This window comes from Cherax quadricarinatus, chromosome 3 (assembly GCF_038502225.1).
Source record: "Cherax quadricarinatus isolate ZL_2023a chromosome 3, ASM3850222v1, whole genome shotgun sequence".
Lineage (NCBI taxonomy): Eukaryota > Metazoa > Arthropoda > Malacostraca > Decapoda > Parastacidae > Cherax > Cherax quadricarinatus.
The window spans coordinates 7,760,256-7,779,180 of NC_091294.1; the positions used below are offsets into that span (position 1 = coordinate 7,760,256).

An 18,925-nucleotide genomic window follows, 5' to 3' on the forward strand; every position below is an offset into this window, starting at 1 on the left:
TTTTAATTAAATCGTCATGCAACTTCCTAGCCTTTTCACATATGATCGCTTAAGAGATGCTATCTCCTGCTGTCTGTTTTTCGTTTATCCACTCCAATATGAGTCTCTCAACATCTTCTATCACTTGTGATCTCAGTTTTGAGAACACCTTTGGCAAGAGGTCACAGACCCTGAGCTGCTTTGGGGATTAGCGTGGACGGTTACAAAGCATGGCTTGCTTCTGCAGTGTTTTAAAAATTGAGGTTGGAGAGTTGAAGGAGGAGGTCTTGCTTCTCCAGGAGGAGATTAGGAGGCTGAAGGTCCACCTCAATGGGTCTGGGAGAGAGTGTGAGGTGGCTGGAGTTGTGGGGAATGAGGCTTTAGCAGTGAGGTGCAGTCTGTCTCGCTGTGAGGAGGCTGTAGTTGGGGAGGTAGCAACGGCTACCAGCAGTGAGGTGCAGTCCAGCACCTGCTACAAGTGGCGAGTGGTTCACAGTAATGGGAGGCGCATCAGAGTAAGGAAAGTTAAGAGTGAAGATCTGAAGGTAGGAAATCGCTTCTCTGTTCTTCAGGATGAATGTACTTCAGTGGCCAGTGAAGGTAAGGGTACTACTGCCCCTGCTAAGGGAGGTAAGCGCATTCTTGTGGTTGGTGACTCTCAGGTAAGATATATTGACCGTGCTTTTTGTAATAGGAATAAGAAGATGAGAAATAGTGTGTGCTTCCCTGGAGCTGGTGTTGGGGACATTGTCAACAGGCTGGATAATATCATGTCAGGTAATGGGAACAAGCCCATTATCTGTCTCAGTGCTGGTGGAAATGATATTGGGAAGGGTAGGAGAGAAGAGCTGCTAGATAAGTACAGGTAAGCTATAGATTTCATTAAGTCTAAGGGAGGGATCCCAATCATATGTAGCATCTTGCCTAGAAGGGGAGTAGGAAATGAATGGTTGTCTAGGGCAATTGGTGTAAATTGCTGGCTAGACAGATACTGCAAGGAACTTGCAATCCCATTCATTGACAACTGGAACAACTTTTATGGCAAACATGATATGTATGCAAGGGATGGGGTACATCTCTCTGGGGCTGGGGTGGTAGCACTTGCAGACTCGATTGAGAAGGCCATTGGTGAAATGCCTATGATTTTAAACTGATGGAAGATAGAGGTATGGGTGTGTGTGGGAAACAAGCAGGTTGCAACACTTGGGTTGGAAACAGTAAATGTATAAAAGGCATTCTGCATGAAGTTATAAATAAAGACAACAGATCAGGTCAGCAAACAAAGGGGGACAGCAGAGGGCAGCAAGGGACTAGCTCCCTTATGGAGTGTAAGAAATTAGATAGATGAGCTAAGATTAATTGCAAGTGCAGGAAACATAGATATTATTGCTATAACAGAGACCTGGCTCAATCTGAAAGATAGAGAGATGCCCTCTGAATGTCACATACAAGGCTATAAATTATTCCACACTGACAGGGTCAACAGCAAAGGTGGTGGAGTAGCGATGTATGTCAGAGACAATTTAAATTGTTGTGTTAGACAAGATATTAAATTAGAAGCGTCAGCCACTGAATCTGTTTGGTTACAGCTTCTCGAGGGCCGAGAAAAACTAATTTTGGGTGTGATTTACAGGGCCCCAAATCTTGATAGGGAGTGCAGTAAACTTCTATGGGACGAAATTCGTAAGGCATCTACATATGAAAATGTTGTGCTAATGGGAGATTTCAACTATAGACAGATTGACTGGAGCAATTTGACAGGAAATTTAGAGTCAGGTGACTTTCTTGATACGATCCAGGATTGTTTTTTAAAACAGTTTGTGACAGAGCCAACTAGGGGAAATAACCTCCTTGACTTGGTTCTTGCCAGTAGGGAAACACTAATTAATAATCTTGAGGTTAATGATGAGCTTGGGGAAAGTGATCACAAATCACTCAGTTTTAATATATCATGGAATTCCCCTAATAATGGCAATCAAGTCTCCGTCCCTGACTTTCGCTTGGCTGATTTCATAGGACTGAAAAATTACTTAGGTGGGCTGAACTGGAATGACCTGACTAAGGGTCAGGTAGGTGGTGATGGTTGCCAATATGATGCTTTCCAGGGCATAGTTCTAGCTGCTCAGTCAAATTATGTTCCAAATAGGGAAATCAGATCAAACAAAAATGATCCTAAATGGATGAACAATAGATTAAAATATCTGATTGGTCAAAAGAGAGGCATATATAGGCAAATCAAAAGAGGAGAGGGGCAATTAAGAAATCTATATATTCAGTTAAAGAGAGAAATAAAAAAGGGAATTAGAAAAGCAAAAAGAGATTATGAGGTTAAAGTTGCAAGAGAATCGAAGACTAACCCAAAAGGATTCTTTCAGGTATACAGAAGTAAGAACAGGGACAAGATAGGCCCACTCAAAAGTTCCTCGGGTCAGCTCACTGACAGTGATATGGAAATGTGTAGAATTTTTAACACATACTTCCTCTCAGTTTTTACACAGGAGGATACCAGCGATATTCCAGTAATGATAAATTATGTAGAACAGGACGATAATAAACTGTGCACGATTAGGGTCACAAGTGACATGGTCCTTAGGCAAATTATTATTTTTTTTATTATCACACCGGCCGATTCCCACCAAGGCAGGGTGGCCCGAAAAAGAAAAACTTTCACCATCATTCACTCCATCACTGTCTTGCCAGAAGGGTGCTTTACACTACAGTTTTTAAACTGCAACATTAACACCCCTCCTTCAGAGTGCAGGCACTGTACTTCCCATCTCCAGGACTCAAGTCCGGCCTGCCGGTTTCCCTGAATCCCTTCATAAATGTTACTTTGCTCACACTCCAACAGCACGTCAAGTATTAAAAACCATTTGTCTCCATTCACTCCTATCAAACACGCTCAAGCATGCCTGCTGGAAGTCCAAGCCCCTCGCACACAAAACCTCCTTTACCCCCTCCCTCCAACCCTTCCTAGGCCGACCCCTACCCCGCCTTCCTTCCACTACAGACTGATACACTCTTGAAGTCATTCTGTTTCGCTCCATTCTCTCTACATGTCCGAACCACCTCAACAACCCTTCCTCAGCCCTCTGGACAACAGTTTTGGTAATCCCACACCTCCTCCTAACTTCCAAACTACGAATTCTCTGCATTATATTCACACCACACATTGCCCTCAGACATGACATCTCCACTGCCTCCAGCCTTCTCCTCGCTGCAACATTCATCACCCACGCTTCACACCCATATAAGAGCGTTGGTAAAACTATACTCTCATACATTCCCCTCTTTGCCTCCAAGGACAAAGTTCTTTGTCTCCACAGACTCCTAAGTGCACCACTCACTCTTTTTCCCTCATCAATTCTATGATTCACCTCATCTTTCATAGACCCATCCGCTGACACGTCCACTCCCAAATATCTGAATACGTTCACCTCCTCCATACTCTCTCCCTCCAATCTGATATTCAATCTTTCATCACCTAATCTTTTTGTTATCCTCATAACCTTACTCTTTCCTGTATTCACCTTTAATTTTCTTCTTTTGCACACCCTACCAAATTCATCCACCAATCTCTGCAACTTCTCTTCAGAATCTCCCAAGAGCACAGTGTCATCAGCAAAGAGCAGCTGTGACAACTCCCACTTTGTGTGTGATTCTTTATCTTTTAACTCCACGCCTCTTGCCAAGACCCTCGCATTTACTTCTCTTACAACCCCATCTATAAATATATTAAACAACCACGGTGACATCACACATCCTTGTCTAAGGCCTACTTTTACTGGGAAAAAATTTCCCTCTTTCCTACATACTCTAACTTGAGCCTCACTATCCTCGTAAAAACTCTTCACTGCTTTCAGTAACCTACCTCCTACACCATACACTTGCAACATCTGCCACATTGCCCCCCTATCCACCCTGTCATACGCCTTTTCCAAATCCATAAATGCCACAAAGACCTCTTTAGCCTTATCTAAATACTGTTCACTTATATGTTTCGCTGTAAACACCTGGTCCACACACCCCCTACCTTTCCTAAAGCCTCCTTGTTCATCTGCTATCCTATTCTCCGTCTTACTCTTAATTCTTTCAATTATAACTCTACGATACACTTTACCAGGTACACTCAACAGACTTATCCCCCTATAATTTTTGCACTCTCTTTTATCCCCTTTGCCTTTATACAAAGGAACTATGCATGCTCTCTGCCAATCCCTAGGTACCTTACCCTCTTCCAAACATTTATTAAACAATTGCACCAACCACTCCAAAACTATATCCCCACCTGCTTTTAACATTTCTATCTTTATCCCATCAATCCCGGCTGCCTTACCCCCTTTCATTTTACCTACTGCCTCACGAACTTCCCCCACACTCACAACTGGCTCTTCCTCACTCCTACAAGATGTTATTCCTCCTTGCCCTATACACGAAATCACAGCTTCCCTATCTTCATCAACATTTAACAATTCCTCAAAATATTCCTTCCATCTTCCCAATACCTCTAACTCTCCATTTAATAACTCTCCTCTCCTATTTTTAACTGACAAATCCATTTGTTCTCTAGGCTTTCTTAACTTGTTAATCTCACTCCAAAACTTTTTCTTATTTTCAACAAAATTTGTTGATAACATCTCACCCACTCTCTCATTTGCTCTCTTTTTACATTGCTTCACCACTCTCTTAACCTCTCTCTTTTTCTCCATATACTCTTCCCTCCTTGCATCACTTCTACTTTGTAAAAACTTCTCATATGCTAACTTTTTCTCCCTTACTACTCTCTTTACATCATCATTCCACCAATCGCTCCTCTTCCCTCCTGCACCCACTTTCCTGTAACCACAAACTTCTGCTGAACACTCTAACACTACATTTTTAAACCTACCCCATACCTCTTCGACCCCATTGCCTATGCTCTCATTAGCCCATCTATCCTCCAATAGCTGTTTATATCTTACCCTAACTGCCTCCTCTTTTAGTTTATAAACCTTCACCTCTCTCTTCCCTGATGCTTCTATTCTCCTTGTATCCCATCTACCTTTTACTCTCAGTGTAGCTACAACTAGAAAGTGATCTGATATATCTGTGGCCCCTCTATAAACATGTACATCCTGAAGTCTACTCAACAGTCTTTTATCTACCAATACATAATCCAACAAACTACTGTCATTTCGCCCTACATCATATCGTGTATACTTATTTATCCTCTTTTTCTTAAAATATGTATTACCTATAACTAAACCCCTTTCTATACAAAGTTCAATCAAAGGGCTCCCATTATCATTTACACCTGGCACCCCAAACTTACCTACCACACCCTCTCTAAAAGTTTCTCCTACTTTAGCATTCAAGTCCCCTACCACAATTACTCTCTCACTTGGTTCAAAGGCTCCTATACATTCACTTAACATCTCCCAAAATCTCTCTCTCTCCTCTGCATTCCTCTCTTCTCCAGGTGCATACACGCTTATTATGACCCACTTCTCGCATCCAACCTTTACTTTAATCCACATAATTCTTGAATTTACACATTCATATTCTCTTTTCTCCTTCCATAACTGATCATTTAACATTACTGCTACCCCTTCCTTTGCTCTAACTCTCTCAGATACTCCAGATTTAATCCCATTTATTTCCCCCCACTGAAACTCTCCTACCCCCTTCAGCTTTGTTTCGCTTAGGGCCAGGACATCCAACTTCTTTTCATTCATAACATCAGCAATCATCTGTTTCTTGTCATCCGCACTACATCCACGCACATTTAAGCAACCCAGTTTTATAAAGTTTTTCTTCTTCTCTTTTTTAGTAATTGTATACAGGAGAAGGGGTTACTAGCCCATTGCTCCCGGCATTTTAGTCGCCTCATACGACACGCATGGCTTACGGAGGAAAGATTCTTTTCCACTTCCCCATGGACAATAGAAGAAATAAAAAAGAACAAGAGCTATTTAGAAAAAGGAGAAAAACCTAGATGTATGTATATATATATATGCATGTGCGTGTCTGTGAAGTGTGACCAAAGTGTTAGTAGGAGTAGCAAGATATCCCTGTTATCTAGGCAAATAGATAAATTAAAACCTAACAAATCCCCAGGCCCTGATGAACTGTATGCAAGGGTTCTAAAGGAATGTAAAGAGGAGCTTAGCACACCTTTGGCTAATCTTTTCAACATATCACTACAAACTGGCATGGTGCCAGATAAGTGGAAAATGGCAAATGTGATACCTATTTTCAAAACAGGTGACAGGTCCTTAGCTTCGAACTATAGACCAATAAGCCTAACCTCCATAGTGGGAAAATTTATGGAATCAATAATTGCCGAGGCAGTTCGTAGCCACCTTGAAAAGCATAAATTAATCAACAAATCTCAGTATGGTTTTACAAAGAGGCGTTCCTGCCTTACGAATTTATTAACTTTTTTCACTAAGGTATTTGAGGAGGTAGATCATGCTAATGAATATGATATTGTGTATATGGACTTCAGTAAGGCTTTTGACAGGGTCCCACATCAGAGACTATTGAGGAAAATTAAAGCACATGGAATAGGAGGAGAAATTTTTTCCTGGATAGAGGCATGGTTGACAAATAGGCAGCAGAGAGTTTGCATAAATGGGGAGAAATCAGAGTGGGGAAGCGTCACGAGCGGTGTTCCACAGGGGTCAGTGTTGGGCCCCCTGCTGTTCACAATCTACATAAACGACATAGATGAGGGCATAAAGAGCGACATCGGCAAGTTTGCCGATGACACCAAAATAGGCTGTCGAATTCATTCTGACGAGGACATTCAAGCACTCCAGGAAGATTTGAATAGACTGATGCAGTGGTCGGAGAAGTGGCAGATGCAGTTTAATATAGACAAATGCAAAGTTCTAAATGTTGGACAGGACAATAACCATGCCACATATAAACTAAATAATGTAGATCTTAATATTACGGATTGCGAAAAAGATTTAGGAGTTCTGGTTAGCAGTAATCTGAAACCAAGACAACAGTGCATAAGTGTTCGCAATAAAGCTAATAGAATCTTTGGCTTCATATCAAGAAGCATAAATAATAGGAGTCCTCAGGTTGTTCTTCAACTCTATACATCCTTGGTTAGGCCTCATTTAGATTATGCTGCACAGTTTTGGTCACCGTATTACAGAATGGATATACGTAAATTCTCTGGAAAATGTACAAAGGAGGATGACAAAGTTGATCCCATGTATCAGAAACCTTCCCTATGAGGATAGACTAAGGGCCCTGAAACTGCACTCTCTAGAAAGACGTAGAATTAGGGGGAATATGATTGAGGTGTATAAATGGAAGACAGGAATAAATAAAGGGGATGTAAATAGTGTGCTGAAAATATCTAGCCTAGACAGGACTCGCAGCAATGGTTTTAAGTTGGAAAAATTCAGATTCAGGAAGGATATAGGAAAGTACTGGTTTGGTGATAGAGTTGTGGATGAGTGGAACAAACTCCCAAGTACTGTTATAGAGGCCAGAACGTTGTGTAGCTTTAAAAATAGGTTGGATAAATACATGAGTAGATGTGGGTGGGTGTGAGTTAGACCTGATAGCTTGTGCTACCAGGTCGGTTGCCGTGTTCCTCCCTTAAGTCAATGTGACCTGACCTGACTAGGTTGGGTGCATTGGCTTAAGCCGGTAGGAGACTTGGACCTGCCTTGCATGGGCCAGTAGGCCTTCTGCAGTGTTCCTTCGTTCTTATGTTCTTATGTTCTTAAGAACAGCTTCCTTGTTTGTCGTTTTCTTGCCCACAATAGTAGCGATGGTTGATTGGGGTTTACTATACAACCTGACCAGCTCGGAGACACGCACTCCACTTTCATACTTAGCAATGATCTCTTTCTTCATCTCCATAGTAATTCTCACCCTTTTTGCTGTAGGGTTGGCACTAGAAGCTTTCTTGGGGCCCATGGTGACTTATTTTGCAGGTGCAATCACTACAAAGGCTGTGATAATATGAAATGTTCCAATTGTATGTTTGGAAGCGACCGCGGTGGCTGGCTGGCTTGTAAACACTGGCACCCATGGGACAAGTGAGGCGCGCTCAGGCCAAAGTGGACGCGTCTCGAATGGAACGAATAGTGTTGGTCGGGTTTTTTAGCGCTAGTCAAGGCAAAATTTTTGCGTTAAAATGTATCGCTAGTCGGATTTATCGTTAATCGATGCCATCGTTGGTCGAGGGTCCACTGTGTTTGCCAAATATTGAAGTATTTTATCATGCCTGGAATTCCACTGGAATGGATTAATGCCATTTCAGTTAATTTAAATAAGGAAAATTGACTCAACATGCAAGCAAATCAGGATACGAGCCAGGTCACAGAATGGATTAAACTCATAAGCCGAGGTTCCACTCTATATCTCAAATATTTGTACAGCAAGTTTTTCTTTGTAGTACTATATCATCATTTTATAATTAAGGGAATGTTAGCAAGCAAAGAGAATTATAATCGATTAAATACGAAACAAATATTAGTTGTAAGAGTAACTCTGTGCTCTGCTGTGGAATATCATACATTAGTGCATTCTTTTGATCTATTTTAATTTTGTCTTACTTAAACTTTATTTTTTTGATCCAGGATTGGAAGAAACTTCTCAGAACTCGTACAAATGTTCTTGTCCTGTATTCCCGTGGCAAAATTAAACAGGAAATACACAATATCTTTAATGAGGTGTCTCGTGAGCTACGTGGAACAGCTACCTTGGTTCACGTGGATTGCTCAGGGTAAGTCCTGGTTGTCTGTGGCTTATTAGTGAGTTGTATGTGTCTTGGATAAGCTTAAATGACCAGTCTGTTTCATTCTCCAAATTTCTACACTTCTACAAACAATCTTCTTTATACAGTATATATTAATGCAATAGGAAAATAAGAGATCACAAAAATGCAATGCAGAAAAGACAATACAGCCTCTCCTCACTCAACAACAGAGTTCCATTCCTAAGACCACATCACTAAATGAATTCATTGCTAAATGAGGAGCATACTATAATGGTAATGGTTTGTGTCAGCCATCTTTGATATTGTTTTAATGTCACCTTTGCACCATTTATAACATTTCTGGTATATTTTTAAATGTTTATACAGTAGTGTACTGTATATTGTAATAAACAGAATAGTGGAAATCTGCTCTGATATACATTATTTAGGTATGCATAATGGTCAGAGAGCTTGTCGTAAGTCCAAGTCATCAGTAAATGAGTACGTCATTAAGTGAGGAGAGGCTGTATTAAGTACTACTCTTTACTAATTCACAAATTATGATGAACAGCTGATTGTGAAGGACAAATAGTGAATTTATAAGGAACAATAGCAGTTGTACCTATCTAGAGATATACTGTACTGTATTTTCGAAAAATAAATTGGTTACATTTAGCCATATCGTGTATGACATTATTGTAGCCAGCTACCCAAGTGGACATTATCTCAATTCTAAAATATCAGACTCCAAACAGTTTTAGTTCCTGTGCTAATGGTGCCTAAAAATACCCTCACAGACCTTATGTTGAATTTTAGGCCATTTTTGAAGACCACTAGCAAAAAGCAGCAAAACCAATTTTCTTAAGAAACCTTCATTAGATAGAGCAGATTTTAAACTACAAGATATCTATTTTCTGGATAGGCATTTTGCCCTTGAAGGGAGAAAACAGGCCTTAAAGTAAGTTGATTTTTGCCTTGTGCAGCATTGTAATGAAAACCAGGCATTTTTCAGTTCAATTCAATTCAGTTCAATTCAAAGTTTATTCTCTATAAGGATTACAATGCTGAGTTTACAGAAATTTGGTTATTGTTTGGTTTACATGTAGTAAAATTGTGATTACAGAGTGTACCACTAGAACGCTTAGCATGGCTAGGCATTTCGGGCATACTTAGTTTTATTCTTAATTGTAAAATATTACAAATTATGAGGTAAGTTGGTATTATGGCTAAGTGACTAAATACTAGTTTGTGAGTTTAGCAATGTGAATGCTTTTGTTTTGGCACAGTACTTAGTTTCAGTATTGGAGTATCACAGGATTCATTATTTTAAGACTGAGATTAATATTTCCGTTTATGGTCAAATGAGTGAGTGAGTGAAAGTGTAAGTGTGAACCACCAGGTGGTATTCGTGTAGTTAGTTGACGGGGTGTATCAGGGAGATAAGATGTTTTCTAATGGTAGTTTTGAAGGTGATGAATGTGTCTGCAGTTCTAGAGTTCTCAGGTAGTTGCTGTTGTTATAGAGCAACAACAGCTAGAACCTTGTGTTTAGGTGTCCTTGTACAATTTTCAGTGACGATATCAGAAATTGTTATCTGAATTGTTTGTAACTTGATACTCATGCCGAGTATCTCTTATAATCTTGAGAAATATTTTACTTTCAGTGATGGTAAAAAGCTGTGTAAGAAGAACAAAATAGAACCATCTCCTTATGTCCTAAAGCACTACAAGGATGGAGATTTTCACAAGGACTATGATCGCAGAGAAACTGTTCAGTCCATGGCAACTTTTTTACGGGACCCCTCGGGTGACATTCCATGGGATGAGGATGAACAGGGTGCAGATGTGGTTCACATTAATGATGTTAACGTAAGTTTTCATTGTTATATGTTTTTATAGAGCTTGCACTTTTTTGATGCTCACACATTGTGTAATGGGTAGTAGGTTGGTAGAGAGCAACCACCCAGGGAGGTACTAAAGTCCTTCCAAATGAATGCAAAACAGAAACCTGTAATTGTTTTACACAATGGTAGGATTGCTGGAGTCTTTTCTTTCTGTCTCATAAACATGCAAGATAACAGGCACATCTTGCTACTTCTACTTAGGTCAAACTGTACATGCACGTACATGCACATGAATACACACCCATCTGAGTTTTCTTCTATTTTCTTACTAGTTCTTGTTCTTATTTATTTTCCTTTCATCTCCATGCTGAAGTGGAAGCGAATCCTCCTCCATAAGCCATGCATGTCTTAAGAGGTTAATAGAATGCCGGGAAAAAGGGGCTAGTAACCCCTTTTCCTGTATTAATTACTAAATATAAGAATTGTTTTACATGATGGTAGGATTGCTGGTGTCTTTTGTCTGTCTCATAAATATGCAAGATTACAGGTACGTCTTGCTACTTCTACTTACACTTAGGTCACACTACACATACATGGACACGTTTATTTATACACACTCATCTGAGTTTTCTTTGATTTTATCTTAATAGTTCTTGGTCTTATTACTTTTCCTTTTATATCCATGGGGAAGTGGAATAAGAATCTTTCCTCCGTAAACCATGCGTGTTGTAAAAGTCAACTAAAATGCCGGGAACAATGGGCTAGTAACCCCTTTTCCTGTAAAGATTACTAAAAAGAATAAGAAGAAGACAATTGTCAAAGTGGGAAGTCTGAATGTGCGTGGATGTTGTGCAAATGATAAGAAAGAGACGATTGTGGATGTTATGAATGAGAAGAAACTGGATGTCCTGGCTTTAAGTGAAACAAAGCTGAAGGGGGTGGGAGCATTTCAATGGAGAGGAATAAATGGGATTAGGTCAGGGGTTTCAAATAGAGTTAGAGCTAAAGAAGGAGTAGCAATAATGTTGAAGGATAAGCTATGGCAGGAAAAGAGGGACTACAAATGTATAAATTCAAGGATTATGTGGAGTAAAATAAAGATTGGATGTGAAAAGTGGGTTATAGTAAGCGTGTATGCACCTGGAGAAGAGAGAAGTGTAGAGGAGAGAGAGAGATTCTGGGAAATGTTGAGTGAATGCGTGGGGAGTTTTGAATCAAGTGTGAGAGTAATGGTGGTTGGGGATTTCAATGCTAAAGTGGGTAAAAATGTTATGGAGGGAGTAGTAGGTAATTTTGGGGTGCCAGGGGTAAATGTAAATGGGGAGCCTTTAATTGAGCTATGTGTAGAAAGAAATTTGGTAATAAGTAATACATATTTTATGAAAAAGAGGATAAATAAATATACAAGGTAAGATGTAGCACGTAATGAAAGTAGTTTGTTAGATTATGTATTGGTGGATAAAAGGTTGATGGGTAGGCTCCAGGATGTACATGTTTATAGAGGGGCAACTGATATATCGGATCATTATTTAGTTGTAGCTACAGTTAGAGTAAGAGGTAGATGGGAAAAGAGGAAGGTGGCAACAACAAGTAAGAGGGAGGTGAAAGTGTATAAACTAAGGGAGGAGGAAGTTCGGGCGAGATATAAGCGACTATTGGCAGAAAGGTGGGCTAGTGCAAAGATGAGTAGTGGGGGGGTTGAAGAGGGTTGGAATAGTTTTAAAAATGCAGTATTAGAATGTGGGGCAGAAGTTTGTGGTTATAGGAGGGTGGGGGCAGGAGGAAAGAGGAGTGATTGGTGGAATGATGAAGTAAAGGGTGTGATAAAAGAGAAAAAGGTAGCTTACGAGAGGTTTTTACAAAGCAGAAGTGTTATAAGAAGAGCAGAGTATATGGAGAGTAAAAGAAAGGTGAAGAGAGTGGTGAGAGAGTGCAAAAGGAGAGCAGATGAAAGAGTGGGAGAGGCACTGTCAAGAAATTTTAATGAAAATAAGAAAAAAATTTGGAGTGAGTTAAACAAGTTAAGAAAGCCTAGGGAAAGTATGGATTTGTCAGTTAAAAACAGAGTAGGGGAGTTAGTAGATGGGGAGAGGGAGGTATTAGGTAGATGGCGAGAATATTTTGAGGAACTTTTAAATGTTAAGGAAGAAAGGGAGGCGGTAATTTCATGCACTGGCCAGGGAGGTATACCATCTTTTAGGAGTGAAGAAGAGCAGACTGTAAGTGTGGTGGAGGTACGTGAGGCATTACGTACAATGAAAGGGGGTAAAGCAGCTGGAACTGATGGGATCATGACAGAAATGTTAAAAGCAGGGGGGGATGTAGTGTTGGAGTGGTTGGTACTTTTGTTTAATAAATGTATGAAAGAGGGGAAGGTACCTAGGGATTGGCAGAGAGCATGTATAGTCCCTTTATATAAAGGGAAAGGGGACAAAAGAGATTGTAAAAATTATAGAGGAATAAGTTTACTGAGTATACCAGGAAAAGTATACAGTAGGGTTATAATTGAAAGAATTAGAGGTAAGACAGAATGTAGAATTGCGGACGAACAAGGTGGTTTCAGAGTTGGTAGGGGATGTGTAGATCAAGTGTTTACATTGAAGCATATATGTGAACAGTATTTAGATAAAGGTAGGGAAGTTTTTATTGCATTTATGGATTTAGAAAAGGCATATGATAGAGTGGATAGAGGAGCAATGTGGCAGATGTTGCAAGTACAGTGGACCCCCGCATAGCGAACTTAATCCGTGCAAGAGGGCTGGTCGTTATGCGAAATGTTCGCTATGCGAATTAATTTTCCCCATAAGAAATAATGGAAATAAAATTAATCCGTGCAAGACACCCAAAAGTATGAAAAAAATTTTTTTTACCACAAAAAAATGTTAATTTTAGTACACACAAACTGAAAAAGGCATGCACAATTACATGACACTTACTTTTATTGAAGATCTGGTGATGATTGATGGGATGGGAGGAGGGGAGAGAGAGTGTTAGTGTTTAGAAGGGGAATCCCCTTCCATTAGGACTTGAGGTAGCAAGTCCTTTTCTGGGGTTACTTCCCTTCTTCTTTTAATGCCACTAGGACCAGCTTCAGAGTCACTGGACTTCTTTCGCACAACATATCTGTCCATAGTGGCCTGTACCTCTCGTTCCTTTATGACTTTCCTAAAGTGTTTCACAACAGTGTCATTGTAATAGTCACCAGCACGGCTTGCAATAGCTGTGTGAGGGTGATTTTCATCAAAAAAGGTTTGCACTTCAAGCCATTTTGCACACATTTCCTTAATCTTTGAAGTAGGCAATTCCTTCAATTTCTCTCTCCCCTCCTCTGAACCAGTTTCCCCAGGTCTGGCCTCTTGCTCTTGAAGTTGATCTATCAGCTCATCAGTGGTTAGTTCTTCATTGTCCTCCTCCACCAACTCTTCCACATCCTCCCCACTAACCTCCAACCCCAAGGACTTCCCCAATTCCACAATTGATTCCTCAACTGGTATACTACTCCTCTCAGGGTTAGCCTCAAACCCTTCAAAATCCCTTTTGTCTACACATTCTGGCCACAGTTTCTTCCAAGCAGAGTTCAAGGTTCTCTTAGTCACTCCCTCCCAAGCCTTACCTATAAGGTTTACACAACTGAGGATATTAAAGTGATCCTTCCAAAACTCTTTTAGAGTCAATCCAGTGTCTGTGGTCACTTCAAAGCACTTTTGAAACAGAGCTTTTGTGTACAGTTTCTTGAAGTTGGAAATGACCTGCTGGTCCATGGGCTGCAGGAGAGGAGTGGTATTAGGAGGCAAAAACTTCACCTTAATGAAGCTCATGTCCCCATAAAGTCGCTCTGCCACGTCTGTAGGATGACCAGGGGCATTGTCTAACACCAGGAGGCACTTAAGGTCTAATTTCTTTTCAGTTAGGTAATCTTTCACATTGGGGGCAAATGCATGGTGTAACCAGTTATAGAAAAATTCCCTAGTGACCCATGCCTTACTGTTTGCCCTCCACAGCACACACAAATTATCCTTGAGGACATTCTTTTGCCTGAACGCTCTGGGAGTTTCAGAGTGATACACTAATAAAGGCTTAACTTTGCAATCACCAGTAGCATTGGCACACATGAGAAGAGTAAGCCTGTCTTTCATAGGCTTATGTCCTGGGAGTGCCTTTTCCTCCTGAGTAATGTAGGTCCTGCTTGGCATTTTCTTCCAGAACAGGCCTGTTTCATCACAATTAAACACTTGTTCAGGTTCCAGTCCTTCAGTTTCTATGTACTCCTTGAATTCATGCACATATTTTTCAGCCGCTTTGTGGTCCGAACTGGCAGCCTCACCATGCCGTATCACACTATGGATGCCACTACGCTTCTTAAATCTCTCAAACCAACCTTTGCTGGCCTTAAATTCACTCACATCATCACTAGTTGCAGGCATTTTTTTAATTAAATCGTCATGCAACTTCCTAGCCTTTTCACATATGATCGCTTGAGAGACGCTATCTCCTGCTAGCTGTTTTTCATTTATCCACACCAATAAGAGTCTCTCAACATCTTCCATCACTTGCGATCTTTGTTTCGAAAACACAGTTAAACCTTTGGCAACAACAGCTTCCTTGATTGCCGTTTTCTTGCCCACAATAGAAGCGATGGTTGATTTTGGTTTCTTGTACAACCTGACCAGGTCGGTGATACGTACTCCACTTTCATACTTATCAATGATTTCTTTCTTAATTTCAATGGGTATTCTTACCCTTTGAGGTGTAGGGTTGGCACTAGAAGCTTTCTTGGGGCCCATGGTCACTTATTTTCCACAAACAGCACCGAAAACACTGTAATAATACGAAATATTCCGAGTGTATGCTTGAATGTTACCGCGGAGGCTAGCTGGTAAACAATGGGACGGGCGGCACATGTGAGGCTGGCTGAGGGCCCACATTGGACGCGTCTCGAACGAAGTTCGCTGAGCGGGTTTTTGTCTACTATGCGGGGCAAAATTTTAGCGGACAAAGCGTTCGCTATGCGGAATGTTCGCTATGCAAGGCGTTCGCTATGCGGGGGTCCACTGTATATGGAATAGGTGGTAAGTTACTAAATGCTGTAAAGAGCTTTTATGAGGATAGTGAGGCTCAGGTTAGGGTGTGTAGAAAAGAGTGAGAATACTTCCCGGTAAAAGTAGGTCTTAGACAGGGATGTGTAATGTCACCATGGTTGTTTAATATATTTATAGATGGGGTTGTAAAAGAAGTAAATGCTAGGGTGTTCGGGAGAGGGGTGGGATTAAATTATGGGGAATCAAATTCAAAATGGGAATTGACACAGTTACTTTTTGCTGATGATACTGTGCTTATGGGAGATTCTAAAGAAAAATTGCAAAGGTTAGTGGATGAGTTTGAGAATGTGTGTAAAGGTAGAAAGTTGAAAGTGAACATAGAAAAGAGTAAGGTGATGAGGGTATCAAATGATTTAGATAAAGAAAAATTGGATATCAAATTGGGGAGGAGGAGTATGGAAGAAGTGAATGTTTTCAGATACTTGGGAGTTGACGTGTCGGCGGATGGATTTATGAAGGATGAGGTTAATCATAGAATTGATGAGGGAAAAAAGGTGAGTGGTGCGTTGAGGTATATGTGGAGTCAAAAAACGTTATCTATGGAGGCAAAGAAGGGAATGTATGAAAGTATAGTAGTACCAACACTCTTATATGGATGTGAAGCTTGGGTGGTAAATGCAGCAGCGAGGAGACGGTTGGAGGTAGTGGAGATGTCCTGTCTAAGGGCAATGTGTGGTGTAAATATTATGCAGAAAATTCGGAGTGTGGAAATTAGGAGAAGGTGTGGAGTTAATAAAAGCATTAGTCAGAGGGCAGAAGAGGGGTTGTTGAGGTGGTTTGGTCATTTAGAGAGAATGGATCAAAGTAGAATGACATGGAAAGCATATAAATCTATAGGGGAAGGAAAGAGGGGTAGGGGTCGTCCTCGAAAGGGTTGGAAAGAGGGGGTAAAGGAGGTTTTGTGGGTGAGGGGCTTGGACTTCCAGCAAGCGTGCATGAGCGTGTTAGATAGGAGTGAATGGAGACGAATGATACTTGGGACCTGACGATCTGTTGGAGTGTGAGCAGGGTAATATTTAGTGAAGGGATTCAGGGAAACCGGTTATTTTCATATAGTCGGACTTGAGTCCTGGAAATGGGAAGTACAATGCCTGCACTTTAAAGGAGGGGTTTGGGATATTGGCATTTTGGAGGGATATGTTGTGTATCTCTATACGTATATGCTTCTAAACTGTTATATTCTGAGCACCTCTGCAAAAGCAGTGATAATGTGTGAGTGTGGTGAAAGTGTTGAATGATGATGAAAGTATTTTCTTTTTGGGGATTTTCTTTCTTTTTTTGGGTCACCCTGCCTCGGTGGGAGACGACCGACTTGTTGAAAAAAAAAAAAAAAAAAAAAAACTTTATAAACTTGGGATGTTTGAATGTATGTGGATGTAGTAGAGATAAGAAAGAGATGATAGTCAGTGTTATGAATGAAAAGAAGCTGGATGTGCTAGCTCTAAGCTAAACAAAGCTGAAGGGGGCAGGGGAGTTTCAATGAGGAGAAATAGATGAGATTAGGTCAGGTGTATCTGAAAGAGTTAGAGCTAAGGAAAGAGTAGAAATAATGTTGAATGATCACTTATGACAGAAAAGAGGGAATATTCCTTTTTTTTTTTTAACACACCAGCTGTCTCCCACTGAGGCAGGGTGAACTGAAAATGTAGGAATGTAAAGTTTCTTCTTTTTATATTTACGTATTTTTATTAAGACATCAGCTGTCTCCCACCAAGGCAGGGTGGCCTGAAAAAGAAAAACTTTTATCATCATTCACTCCATCACTGTCTTGCCAGAGGCGCGCTTACACTACAGTTATAAAACTGTAACATTAACACCCCTCCTTCAGAGTGCAGACACTGTATGTACTTCCCTTCTCCACGACTCAAGTCCGGCTTGCTGGTTTCCCTGAATTCCTTCATAAATGTTACCTTACTCACACTCCAACAGCACATCAAGCCCTAAAAACCATTTGTGTCTATTCACTCCTATCAAACACACTCACGCATGCTTGCTGGAAGTCCAAGCCCCTCGCACACAAAATCTCCTGTACCCCCTCCCTCCAACCTTTCCTAGGCCGACCCCTACCCTGCCTTCCTTCCACTACAGATTTATACGCTCTCAAAGTCATTCCATTTCCTTCCTTCCTCTCCACATGTTCGAACCACTTCAACAACCCTTCCTCAGCCCTCTCGATAATACTTTTAGTAATCTTTCACCTCCTCATTTCCAAACTACGAATTCTCTGCGTTGTATTCACACCAGACATGACATCTCCACTGCCTGAAGCCTTCTCCTTGTTGCAACATTCACCACCCATGTTTCACACCCATATAAGAGCATTGGTATAACTATACTCTCATACATTCCCCACTTAGTCTGTGGAGTTGTACACAACTCCACAGACTCCTAAGTGCTCTATTCACCTTTTTCCCCTCATCAATTTTGTGATTTACTGCATTCTTCATAGACCCATCTGCTGACACGTCCACTCCTAAATATCTGAATACATTCACCTCGTCCATGCTCTCTCCCTCCAATCTGATATCCAGTCTTTTGTCACCTAATTTTTTTGTTATCTTCATCACCTTACTCTTTCCTATATTCACTTTTAATTTTCTTTTTTTTACATATCCTACTAAACTCATCCACCAACCTCTGCAACTTCTCTTCATAATCTCCCAACAGCACAGTGTCATCAGCAAAGAGCAACTATGACAACTCCCACTTTGTGTTAGATTCTTTATCTTTTAACCTCACACCTCTTGCCATCACCCTCGCATTCACTTCTCTTACAACCTCATCTATAAATATATTGAACAACCATGGTGACATCACACATCCTTGTCTAAGGCTTACTTTTACTGTGAAATAATCTCCCTCTCTCCTACATACTCTAACCTGAGCCTCAATATCATTGTAAAAACTCTTCACTGCTTTCAGTAACCTACCTCCTATTCCATACATTTGCAACATCTGCCACATTGTGCCCCTATCCACCCTGTCATATGCCTTTTCCAAGTCCATAAATGCCACAAAAGCCTTTTCACCCTTATCTAAATATTGTTCACCTATATGTTTCACTTCGTGTACACACCCCCTACCTTTCCTAAAGCCTCCTTGTTCATCTGCTATCCTACTCTCCGTCTTACTCTTAATTCTTTCAAAAATAACTACCATACACTTTACCAGGTATACTCAACAGACTTAGTCCCTATAATTTTTTTACTCTGTCTTTTGTCCCCTTTGCCTTTATACACTGGAACTATGCACGCTCTCTGCCAATCCCTAGGTACCTTACCCTCTTCTATACATTTA

At 40.6% G+C, this 18,925-nt stretch overlaps 1 protein-coding gene across 1 annotated transcript in view; it reads left to right on the top strand.

Annotated features, from left to right (window-relative positions):
- The window catches only part of LOC128684104 (protein disulfide-isomerase A5), a gene marked incomplete in the record, with an annotated part of 148,850 nt that overhangs the window by 47,731 nt on the left and 82,194 nt on the right, over positions 1–18,925 (top strand). Inside the window, 2 exon segments of the mRNA XM_070090096.1 lie at positions 8,568–8,713; positions 10,350–10,554. Of these exon segments, the coding sequence (XP_069946197.1) occupies positions 8,568–8,713; positions 10,350–10,554 (351 nt within the window).